At 38.8% G+C, this 13,014-nt stretch overlaps 1 protein-coding gene across 3 annotated transcripts in view; it reads left to right on the forward strand.

Annotated features, from left to right (window-relative positions):
* LOC138824436 (tubulin-specific chaperone cofactor E-like protein) overlaps nucleotides 1-13,014 on the forward strand; it is a 51,428-nt gene that overhangs the window by 31,688 nt on the left and 6,726 nt on the right. For all 3 annotated transcript variants that reach the window (XM_070018286.1, XM_070018288.1, XM_070018287.1), the window contains exons 6-7: nucleotides 2,410-2,536; nucleotides 4,451-4,567. In XM_070018286.1, coding sequence (XP_069874387.1) covers nucleotides 2,410-2,536; nucleotides 4,451-4,567 — 244 coding nt within the window. The remainder of the gene's footprint in view (nucleotides 1-2,409; nucleotides 2,537-4,450; nucleotides 4,568-13,014) is intronic.

Raw genomic sequence — 13,014 nt, forward strand, 5'->3', positions numbered from 1 at the left:
CGGAGCAACAGGAAAAAAAAAAGAAAAGAATACTTTTAGGTCCACAGCGAACTTGAGTAGAAGGTGCAGATATTTCCCATGTACTTGCTGCTCCCATACAGACAAGCAACCCCATTGTCAACACCCCACTCTGAAGTGGTATCAACTACATTGAAACATCACTGTCACTCAGACCGTAGTTTATATTAGGGCTCACTGTCAGTGTTATGTATTCTATGGTCTTATCAAATAGTAACAGGTACCTGCCCTTGTAGCATTGTACCGAATTGTCTCAATGCCCTAAAAATCCCCTGTGTTAACCTGGCATCTTGGATCCTTTGTCTCTGTACTTTTACTTTGTCAGAATGTCCTGTATTTGGAGTCATATCATACTATGGAGCCTTTGTAGATTGGTTTATTTCACTTAGTAACATGCATTTTAATTCACTAGATCTTTTCATGGCTGGATAGCTTTTTTTCTTCAATCCCTGAATTAAGACTTCCCGTTTTCTAGATGTACCATAGTTTATTTATCCTTCCCCTGAAGACTCTTGGTTGCTTTCAAGTTTTGGCAGTTGTGAGTAAAGCTTCTATAAATATCTGTGTGCAGAGTTTTGTGTGGATGTAGGTTTTCAACTCATGTAGGTAAATACCAAGGGCATGATTGCTGTAAATTATGGTAAGAATGTACTTAGTTTTGTAAGAAACTTCCAGACTGTCTTTGAAAGTAGCTGTACCACTTTGCATTTCCACCAGTAATGAATGATTGCTCTACTGCTCCCCATACCCTTGTCAGCGTTTGATGTTGTCAATGTGTTAGGCTTTGACACTGATTTTAATAGGCACATGGTGATACATCACTGTTGTTCTGATTTGAAATTCCCCTATCATACATAGGAATAAGAATCTTTTCATACTGCTTACTTGCCATCTCTATGTCTTCTTTGATGAGGTGTCTGTTTAGGCATTTTGTACATTTTTGTTGCATTATTCATTTTCTTATTATTGAGTTTTGAAAGTTCTTTATGCATTTTGGTTCACAGTCCTTTAGCAAATGTCTCTTTTGCAAACCAAAACATTCTTCCAGTCTAACTTTTACTCTCATTCTGTTTTTACTCTTTTTTTCTCCTCCACTGGTGATTGAGCTCAGAACCTCATGATTACTAGCCAAATGCTATACCACTTGAGCTACAACACTGGTCCTTTTACTTTTTTTGTCTTTTAGACAAGATCTCACACTTTTGCCAGAGCTAGCCTCCTTGTGTGTACCTCCTAAGCAGCCAGGGTTACAGATGTGAGCCACTATGCTTGGGTTATTTCCATCCTCTTAATGCTATCTTTCATCTTATTTCTTAAGACAATTACATATAAATAAAATAACTAACTTATAGCTGAAAATTATAACTTAGTTTGCTTCACCATAGAAGTTATGAGTGAGAAATAAATTTTAAAGTCAGTATGTTGTATGGGGAAGTTTATTTCATAACTTAATACCCCTTGATCTAATTTTATTTTTGAGTCTAGGTGAAGATGGCATTGTCAGGAGGAGACAGTCTGACCTAGACTGATTGTGTCATAGCAACCTCAGCATTGTTCCTCTGCCTTTACCTTTGCTAAAGGTCAATAGAAATAGGACAGGACTATGTTGTTCTTTGAAACAGATTTCCTTTGTCACAAAATTTACCAGCTTAATCATTTTAGGAATATTTTTTCTCCTTGGAAGGCCTGCCTGACACAGTCAAGTGTTGATGTGGTTGATCCATTTGCTCACCACCATTATTTTAGGACTTAAAATCTTATTGTGTGTTCTCCTTACCCAAAGGTTTAGATTTTTGGCTTTTGTTTTTTTTTTTTAAATGATTTTGATCCTTTCTATGTCACTAAAGTGAAAACATTACAAAAGTGATCAGGTTTAGTTTTGATTCTTTTGACTTTCTCCCATTTTAGAATACATTAGATAAAAATTTGATATGTTAATATTAACTGACCAGTAGTTACATGCCATGAGTTCCTAAAATGAGTTGGCCATTTTTAAAACTATGTGCTCATGTCATGCCCTGGGCTTATTGGTACCAACATGGCTCTGACTCCACGCCATTTTGATAGAACCAAGAGATAAGAAGATACTGGAAATAAGGTTCTTTCTCCCTTTCCACTGTTGGTTTTAGTTTTTGAGATGGAATATCACTATTTCGCACAAGCTGGCCTTGACTTTGAAAACCTCCTGGCTCAGTAGCTGGGACTTCAGGCTCCTACCACCTTGCATATTTTTCTGACAAAGTCTTTATGTGTTTAATTTTATTCTTAGATAGAGGAAAATGGAGGCTCTCTATTATCATATTAGATTTTAAGAGTCATTGAAATATTTTTGCTATGTTTATCTTCATACTTTTTGGGGGAGTTACTTAAACTGTATCTTTCTCAAATTAGGTTTGCAATCCTGGGAAGACATTGACAAATTAAATTCATTCCCTAAACTTGAAGAAGTGAGATTGCTAGGAATTCCTCTCCTGCAGCCGTACACCACTGAGGAGCGGAGGAAGCTGGTAATAGCCAGGTGTGTTGTCCTGATTTCTTCTGCTTTCTTTTCACAGAGCCCTGTTGTTCTTTTGAGGGTCCATGTGCTATATATATGGTGGGGGAATGAACTAGGAATTTAGCTCTTGAGCAGGCTGTCTTTGAATGAGCTGCTTCTGTAGCTCCCAGTCCTGAGAAAAAAGAACATATTACAATCAGGAAAATGTGAAGTGCAGTTGTCTAGCTGAGCCCACAGAAAAGTTTCTTCACAAATCTCTTCTGTTTTTATGCTTTTGATACTTATTTGAGCTTCTATTTTGGTTCACAAAGTGAAAGTCAATAGAATGGAGAATCAGGGCTGGAAACATGGCTTAGTGGTAGAGTGCTTGCCTAGAATGCTTGAAGCCCCAGTTCTACATAAACAGAAAAAGTCAGAAGTGGAGCCGTGGCTCAAGTGGTAGAGTGCTAGCCTTGAGCAAAAGAAGGTCAGGGACATTGTCCAGGCCCTGAGTTCAAACCCCAGGACTGGCAAAAAAAAAAAAGAGAATTACTTCTGTTTTAGTTGTCCTTATTTTTGTTGTCCTTTGTTAACTTAGTAATCATTCGGTGCAGATACCTGGAAACTGGGTAATGTTAATATGATGAGTGTCCTCTTGAGTATTCAGCCCCTGACCTATGATCACTATTGTTGGTATCTTCTTCCTCTGCCTGCCTTGTCTTTCATGTCACAGATGCTGCCTCTACCAACTACTTGATTCTCCCATAAATCTGTGTTTTTATATGAACCTTTAACAGAAATAAGATTTTCCAAAAATGTAAAAGGCTATGGAGCTTTGCTTGTTCTCTTTGTACACCTGTACATGGTATTTGTGTGTGTGTGTGTGTGCGCGCGCGCGCGCACATGCGTGTGCGCACACGCCAGTCCTGGGCCTTAAACTCAGGGAAGGCCTTGAACTTTTTTGCTCAAGGCTAGTGCTCTAACACTTGAGCTACAGCCTCACTTCCAGCTTTGTGTTTGTGTGTATGTTAATTGGAGATAAGAGTCCCACAGACTTTCCTGCCCAGGCTCGCTTTGAACCAGGATCTTCACATCTCTAGGATCACAGGTATAAGCTACCAGTGCCCAGTTTGTACACAGTAGTTTTGAAAGAGGAAGAGTAGACTTTAAGGTTCTCTAAAGAAGAGTAATTCTTAAAATGAGGTGTTAACCTTTCTGACCAACAAATATCCCACAGATCCTCACTGATTTGCTCATTTATACATTAGCATCTCACTGAAGAAGGAAGCATCAGCACACTTACTTTTAAGACAATGAGTCTTTTCATTGTATTGTCTTACATTGTATTCTTTTACAAATATAAATTCCTGGATTATATAACTATTATACTAATACTCTAAACATATGCTGTTTAATATGGCAGCCACTAGCCAATTGTGGCTATGTTCACTTGTGATTTGTCTTGTACGATTTCAAATGTGCTATAAGTGCAAAATACAGACTGGATCTCAAATAATTCATATATAAAGAATAGAAAGTAACTCATTATTTTAAAATATTAATTATATGTTCAAATGATAATACTCTGGATATATCAGTTTAAATAAAGTTATAATTAATTGTTTATAATTAATGCTTTACTTTTAAAACAGGCTTTTGGGTGATTTTAAATTTATTGGTATTATATTTATTTAAATTGTACTGTGCTATCTAGAATCTTATTTTGAAATATGGGATGTAATCATGAAAGCCGGTATCACATCTAAAAATAAGACTGGATTTTCCTGGTTATTGTATATAATTTCAGTTCATGTTAGTAATTATGTATAAAGAAAACCACATCAAATGTGTCCTTTCAAAAGAAGTAGACTGGGTCTGAAGTCAGTTGTTTTTTTATTTCTAAAGCTAAATGGTTCTAGTGTCTTGAAATGTCTTTATTTTGCTTTGAACTTACAGATTGCCGTCAGTTTCCAAACTTAATGGCAGTGTAGTTACCGATGGTGAACGAGAAGATTCTGAGAGGTTCTTTATTCGTTACTATGTGGATGTTCCACAGGAAGAAGTGCCATTCAGGTAAACACCATCTCTCATTAGCTCAGCAGAACACTGTCCAGTGCTGAAGCAAACTAACAGCACTTGTTTTAGGGCAAAATTGCATCATTTGTTAGGGGATTCTTCTCAGAGGAAAGACAAGGAAAAGGAAAAAACATAAAAGCAGACCTACTTTACCTCTTTTTCCACAGTGTACTGCTTGTAGTCTTATATTAAGGATGATTGTTTGACTAATCCAATAATTCCCACTCTATACTTCACGCCATCAATTCCCTTTCTTTGCTCTTCTGTAAGAGCACTTCCTCCCTACCCCTAAGATTTGTCTCTTCATCTGTAGTACATCTGATTTTAGGCTATAGGCTATGTTTTAGAATTTAGAAATCTTAACAAATGAGAATTAAGTACATAGAATATGAGACAATGACCAGAAAATAGATCTTTGAGGCAGTATTAAATTAAGATGGTTAAGTTGAAGAGAAATTCTGGGAGCTAAATTAGAAATTATATAAACAGTTGAGATGTGTCATTTTGCTGATGCTACACAGGTAAAAGGAGTATCAGATGTGACAGAGGCAAATCCCCAAGGATGAAAAACCTCTGAAAGCATGTTTCTAGTGTTGGCAACTAGACTTGGTTATCAAAAAAGTTACATATGGTCCTTGTTTAAGACTAAACTGCGCATTATAATCCATGCCTATAATTCCAGCACTTGAGTGGCAGGACAGGAGAATCCTAAGTTCCAGGCAAGCCTGGGTTATATGATAAAACTTTGTCCCAAAAAACAAAAGCAACAATTAAAATGAAAAGCTGATGGATTAGACTATGAAGAAAGAAGTCAAGGATGACTATAAGGTTTTTGTCCAGCAACTGGAAGGATGGAGGGAAACTTGCAGAGAAACAGATATGGCTATGAAGGATTGGGTCAAGAAGGGTATCACAGCCAAAGTTTGGTTTCAGACACACTTTATGTCAAGATTTCAGAAGACAGTATCAAGAAAGGAATTGTAAATACAAATCTGGAATTTAGGGACAGGCAAAATCTGACAGTTGTTAAAATAAAGAAGACATTTAAAGCCACAAGACTGACTAAAGGTGTGAAGAGGGTATATGCCAAAGGGAACAGGTCTAAGGATGAAGGCCTGGGATTAACTCAACCTTTAGAGATTAAGAACACAAAGTAGATCCAGCCAAGGAAATGTGCAAGCTTCTTGAATGTAGACACTACTCTTTTGTCCTTTAATCTCCAGTTTCTAGTCCAGTGCCTCTTGGTTTATAGTAGGTATTCAGTAAATAAATTAAACTATCCTCTCCAATGCAACTAGAATGGAGACTTATTTCCTGGAAGTTCTCCTGGTCAGGCAGAAGAGCCCAGTAATGGAAATATGAGCAGCCCAGGGAGAAGCTCTTTTCAGTCACCTGCAGCTCACACTGCACTTTCTGTGAAACAGCACACCACTGCTACAGAAGCCACTGAGGGACAAGGCATGGCAGAGGCGTTGAGAGACTATTGACTGCAAAAGCAAACACTGTGGTGTTGAAAGGCCAAGATCAGAAAACAGAAGCTTTCACCTTTGGTTGTTTCACAAAGTAAATAAAAGTGATCATTCATTTTTACTAGAAGGAGCTATTGCTTGGAGGCTAAATTTCTAGCTCTGTCGATCAGTACAAGGCGTTAAAGAGGGTAATTGAGCACCTGTAACTCTTACACTTACACAACACAGTTAAAACACTCAAGTGTGTCTCCTTTCAGTCCCCTAAACATTTTATTCTGGAATAGAAAAACAGAATGTATAACTCTCTGGATCACCCTTAAAGACTTCCTTTGACAAAACAACTAGTCATATGGAAACAGTGCAAATAGTCCATGTAGCTTGCAAAATAACTTTGCTACCATAAAGGATGTTTAACTAATCGTAATGACTGTCTTTATGCCCTCAAAGACAATTTGGGTAACTTAATTATGTCTAAGTAAAGGAGCTATTTTATGTTTAATTGACACGGGAAAATGAAAAGAGGAGGAAAAGCTCAGGGAACCAAGTTAAAGGAAGGTTTGATAGAAGTTAGCATTTATAGGAAATTCAAGTTAAACACTTACTTTTGTAAATGTAATCTTTTCTCCAAAATATGTTTCCTCCACCCTTCCTAGAAACTAAGGCTCAAATTAATTTTATATGAGACACTAAATTAGAGTCAAGATTTTACTTTTTAGGGCTGGGAAGGTGGCTCAGTGGTAGAGTGCTTGCCTTGCATGCCTGAGGCCCTGGGTTCGATTCCTCAGCACCACATAAGCAAAAAGAAAAAAGTTGGAAGTGGCGCTTTGGCTCAAGTGGTAGAGCGCTAGCTTTGAGCTGAAGAGCTGAGCGAGAGCGCCCAGGCCCAGAGTTCAGGCCCCACGACCGGACCCCCCCCCCAAAAAAAAAAAAGGATTTTACCTTTTAGTAACTCATTTGTTAATATTTTGGGATCCAATTATGCATGTAATTTGGAAGACAAAAAAGTATAGTACTACTAATCCTTTTAGATGTCACTTCCTAATTCACAACTAATAAATTTTAATAGGTATTTCTGTGTTATTCATCACTTCCTATTTGCCATCAGCATGACAGCTATCATAGTTCTTTTGTAATTTCTATACATAGTTCCTGGCACCTTACAAGGGCTCAGGAAATACATGCTGATTAGTAAATAAATCCACTGCAGGATTTACATTAAAAAGTACAAGAGACCAAGTATCACAGTGGATACAAAGTACCTTTTTAGCCAACTTTGGCTGTCAATGAATGCCTGTCTGACAGGGAGCAGGGAGCGCGTAGAGGAACAGAACTCAAGATATCTGAGATGAAGGAGCCTGAAAGGAGTTCAGAAAAAAAGGAGCAAATATTTTCTTCTCCACTCCCTAAAAGCTAGAACATAGGCAAAATGACATAAACCTACAGTTTCAAATCTGAAGTACAATACATAGTATCTACTGAGATTATTATCAACAGCTGTGGAAGAGTCATACATCCAAAGATGAGCTGTAAATGTCTGATGACTGTCTAAGGATCAGTGTCAGAATCATACTGTTAGAATTCTGAGACATGAAACTCGCGGCTGTGCCTTGCTTCCCATCCATCCTGCCCAAGCCTAATCTTCTTGTCAATTCTATGAACCTCACAGCATCCATTACTCTTTTACTAAATGCCTATCCTACTTAAGTTGATCAGAGCTCATTTTGGTTGTTGGCACTGGGAAATTAGCAATAGGAAATAAATTGTAGATAGCAGACCCTCTGGCAATTAAGGGCAAGTTGAGATTAGTTTCTGGCCTAGCAGGGGCCAGTAAAAATCATATTATTGTTCACGGAAAACCTACTGTAAGTTCTTTACCTGGAGGAGAGAAATAACAAATCAGCACACATGGTCATGTGAAAGACTCCCAATGATTGAGAGTGCTATCAAGAACAAAGGGCATGAAGAACTCAAAGCCACAAGGTAGAGCATCTGCTATTCTGTCAGAATGAGAGCTTAAATAAAAGGAATACTAAAGTTGTGTTCCTATACACTATGTCTAAATGTAGATTGGAATCTATGGTAGAAAGAAACATACACAGATTGAAATCTAGATATTAAGAAAAATCTCTTTTTTCCTGGGAATGATGGACATACCTGTAATCTCAGCATTCTGGAAGCAGAGGCAGAAATGTAAGTTTGAGGCTAGCTAGGGCTGCACTCAAATAACTCTTTATTTATGTCTGTTGAACAACAACAGTTTGATAGATTAATAAAAAGGGGTGGGAAGTACTGGCATGTTGATCATGAGGAAAGTAGGAGCTAGTGCAGGCTGTGAAATACCAAGTTATGGCATTCTGGGAATCAGGGCGTTTTCCAGTAGGCAGTAGGAAATCATTGAAAGTTTTAAAGAGAGCGATTACATTATGGGGGTGGGGTTTGGTGGTGATTGGTGAGGCGAGGGGGACCTGGAGACCTGGGTGATGCCCAGGATGTTGGGAGATGACAAGTGTGCTGCAGGTTGCTTATTCACCTTAGAGCAGTGCATGATGGGACTGGACTCAGCAGAGCATTCAGCCCTAAGAAAACTGTACTTCCACCCATTTCCTGATATAGATAGCCCTGGTTTCTCTAGAGGTATATAAGTACCATTCGGAGAGGAAGAGACCTCCACGCTTATGATTCTAAGACGTTTATTATTTCTGACTTGCCCTTTATCAGACACCTGTCCACATTGCCTCTAGTTATCAGTTTTTCCTTTATGTCATGTTTGCTGTATCTCTCCATTTCCTGTGAGAGATTGAATTTAAATTGCTTCTTTAGTACTAAACTAATATACAGCCTCTTCTGTTTAATTTTAAAGAGAGAAAAGGAAAAAAAAGATGCAAATTTTCTTTTAGAATTCAACATGTCATGGGTTTGGGGCTCAGTGATACCTTTTTGTTCATCAGCACAGTGTTGGGAAGCAAATGCATTAGTTTGACATATCTCATCTTCCAGACCTGAAAACCTGCTTTTCATAAAGAGGAGTTAGATGAGACCTACCCCAGGTTAGTGGTGACTTGATGGAAAGAAGAAATGCTGTCATGAGAGACAGAGTGGCAACGCCAGAAATGGGTTTGCCTTTGCTCTTCTCACACTGTGTCCTGAAAACCCTTCTTTGTGATACCCAGAATTCCACAAGACATTTCCCACATGCTCATTTGTCATTCGTGGTATGCTTTTCAAAGTGTGGAGAGTGTGTTTCTTCCTGCTTCAGGCTAATGGCTTTTCTAAGTTGGGTCGATTGTATCTCCATGTTATTGAGAGAGCAGGGCAGCGGCTCAGATTTGGACGCCACCCCAGAGAAGGCCTGTTTTGTCTCGGATGCTGGAGAAATTCTAGTGTGCTGTGTCCGTTACCTCACACTCCTTCCAGACAAGGACCTGCTGTTGTGCAGGCGCATTCCTCCCATGGACACAGGTCTCCTGGGGTTCTCTTCATTGCCAGGCTCCATCATCCCCTGACAAGGGCCGTGACACAGCACTCCACATTCAGCTGCCAGTCTGATGAGGAACAAAAGGGACATTGTCCTTGGCCCTCTGAGAGCCTCTGAAATGTTAGCTTTCCCTGGTGCTTGCCGTCTTTGTCATTCCAATTACCCAGGACTTACTTTGACTTCTTGCCACTTTCCCAGCCCAGCAGGAGATAGACTACCTTCCTAATCTTGATTGGAGTGGGGTACAGTCTTTAAATATTCCTGCAAAGGAAAGACTGGAGGAGAACCAGCCCTCCCAAACTGGGGTCTGAACTTTGTCATGGTCATGGCTGGTAGCCAGTTTTGTCCCTCTTGTGTTTGTTTGCTTTATAGAATTTCTTAAAAAAATGAATTAAATGGAGAATGAGAAAATATTCACCCGCACACTATCCAGAATCAATGGCCCATTTATATTTTACCCCACTTGAAGTTTATTTTTAGTTAAAAAATATTGCAGACGTAATGTGAGTGCTTTTTCCTCCTGACTTACTCCTTTCTAGCAAGAATTTAATATGAATTTGGGTGTCTCTTTGTTATCTATCCATTAAAATATCAAGTAGGACTTTGTAATTCATTGTCAATATGCATTGCAGTTTATTCTCTCTGTAGCTTTTCAAGATGATCTTTTCACTTTGAATGAAGACTTAATGTAACCTAGCAATGCTACAGTGACACGGAGATGTATTAACAGGCCAGTGGAATAGCACAGGCCCTGAGATAGAACCTCGGTATAAAGAAACAAGGTGTATGGCAGGGAGGTGTTAGCCTCAGCTGTGAGCACTGACCATGGACATGGAGCACTGACCATACACATGGAGCACTAACCATGCCCATGGAGCACTGACCATCCACATGGAGCACTGACCATACACATGGAGCACTAACCATACACATGGAGCACTGACCATACACATGGAGCACTGACCATACACATGGAGCACTGACCATACACATGGAGCACTAACCATACACATGGAGCACTGACCATGCCCATGGAGCACTGACCATACACATGGAGCACTAGCCATACACATGGAGCACTGACCATCCACATGGAGCACTGACCATCCACATGGAGCACTGACCATCCACATGGAGCACTGACCATACACATGGAGCACTGACCATACACATGGAGCACTGACCATCCACATGGAGCACTGACCATACACATGGAGCACTAACCATACACATGGAGCACTGACCATCCACATGGAGCACTGACCATCCACATGGAGGTGTTAGCCTCAGCTGTGAGCACTGACCCTCCAGACGTGGAGGTGTTACCCTCATCCCTGAGCACTGACCATGCACATGGAGCACTAGCCATACACATGGAGCACTGACGTCCACATGGAGGTGTTACCCTCAGCCGTGAGCACTGACCATCCACATGGAGGCGTTACCCTCAGCCGTGAGCATACACGTGGCTGGGAAGGAAGGAACCCTCAGATCACTGTCTGAAACTATACAAATATCAATTCCAGATGGTCAGAGACATACATACAAAAATTAGAAGATTACCTTAAGCAATCTTTGAAAAGGCAAAGAGGTCCTTATTTTTAAAAAGTATGCAATAAGAATAAACTGTAAAAGACTCATGAATTTAACATTAAAATGCATTACTCTTTTAACAAAATAGGGTCATGTTATATAGCTTGGGCTGGACTGGAACTCGTGGTCCACTCAGCCTTCTGAGTACTGGGATTACAGGTGTGTACTAGCACTGTGGCTTTGCTGTGCATTTTCTTGTATGTATGGCTTCATTTAGCCAGTTTGCTTAACCCCAAGAAGACATTTGAAGAGCACCTGGGTTTTTCTAGACAGACTTTCTGTGAGCATCTCACACAGACGTTTTTATGTGAACGTAAGTTTTTGTTTCTCGGAATGAATGCTTAGGAGTATAATCACTAGATTCTGTGGTAATGACATTTACGGTACAATATCAAATTCCATCTTCTTTAATTAGCATATAGATACTCAGCTTTCCCAATGCCTCATCAATTGTTCTAGGCACTTTAATAAAAAAAATAAGGGTGTATTTCTGGGCTTTCTATTCTATTTCATTAGATATTATGTCTGTATTTGTGCTAGTACCACCTATTTTGTTTATTATGCTTTTGTAATATGTTTTGAAGTCAAAAAGTATAAGTCATCCTCCAACTTTGTTCTTTAGAATTGGTTTTGGCTATGTGGGATCCCTTCAGACTCCATATTCATTTTTCCTTTTTATTATTATTTAATTCTATAAATTTACTTCCAAACATGCTTTAGCTACATTTCCTTTTCATTGAATGAATTATGTTTTCTAATTTTTCCTGTGACTTCCTCTAACTCATGTTGTTTTAAATGCATTGTTTATTTCCCAGGTATTTGAGGATTTATAGTAACCTTTTTGATAATGATTTCTAGTTTAATTTTATTAGGGTGAAAGAATCTAAGCTATATTACTTCAGTTCTTTTAAACCTGTTTTGGTATGTTTGAGTAATGTTTTTGGCTTGGACTATGGTCTGTCTTGGTGAATATCACTTATGAAATAGAAAAAAAAAGTTCTGATATCAGGTGGTGTGTTTAATGTCAATTGTGTTAGGTCAGGTTGCTAGTACTTTTCGGGCATAAATAATATTTTCCGTCCTTGAAGGAAGACTATGGATGTCTCCCACAGTTGAGGATTTGTCTAGCTTTTTAATCTATCCATTTTTATTTTACTTATCTTCTATGTATACATTTGTTTTTGATCTAAAAACAGTATTGTTATCTCTTCCTGATGATTTTGTAGTTTCCTCCAGGCAGTTCCCAGACTGGCCAGTCTGTGCCATATAGTAAGACCTTGTCCCATTTAAAAAAAAAAGACTGGGAAGGGAGGTGAAGGGTAAACAAAGGAGGAGGCTGCAATGCTTGGTAAGAAATGTATGCATTATCCTGCCCATGTAATTGTAACCCCTCTGTACAGTATGTTCTCAAATAAAATAAAATAATATTAAAAAAAAAAAAGAATAAGACTTAAAGGAAGCATTTGGTTTGGGGACTGATGGGATTTGAAATCAGGACCTTACACTTTAGAGTGGGCATTTGGAATGTAGAAGAAGAAGAGAACTTCTAGGATAATATTCCTTATTGTAATGAAATGGTGAGAAATAAGACTTGAATTCTAATTTCTATCCTTTCACTAGCCATGAGACTTTGTGTGTTATTTAATCTATATATTATATAATAGTCTCTAGGATTTCTTAGAAGGTATTGAAAATGGCAATGGTGATGGTACAAAATAAGGCTGGAAAGTTATCAAGGAAGCAGATCACAAAGGGTCTTTTTCTTTGTTTTCTGTTGATGCTATAATAAATGACTTTCAAGTTAGTGGCTTACTACAGTGCCCACTTACTCTGTAGGTCAGAAACCTGGGTGTTGTCTGGCCCAGGTGAGTGCTCCGCTTAGAGTTTCCCAAGGTGACGTGAAGGTG

This window comes from Dipodomys merriami, unplaced genomic scaffold (assembly GCF_024711535.1).
Source record: "Dipodomys merriami isolate MVZ:Mamm:240054 unplaced genomic scaffold, mDipMer1.0.p SCAF_129, whole genome shotgun sequence".
Lineage (NCBI taxonomy): Eukaryota > Metazoa > Chordata > Mammalia > Rodentia > Heteromyidae > Dipodomys > Dipodomys merriami.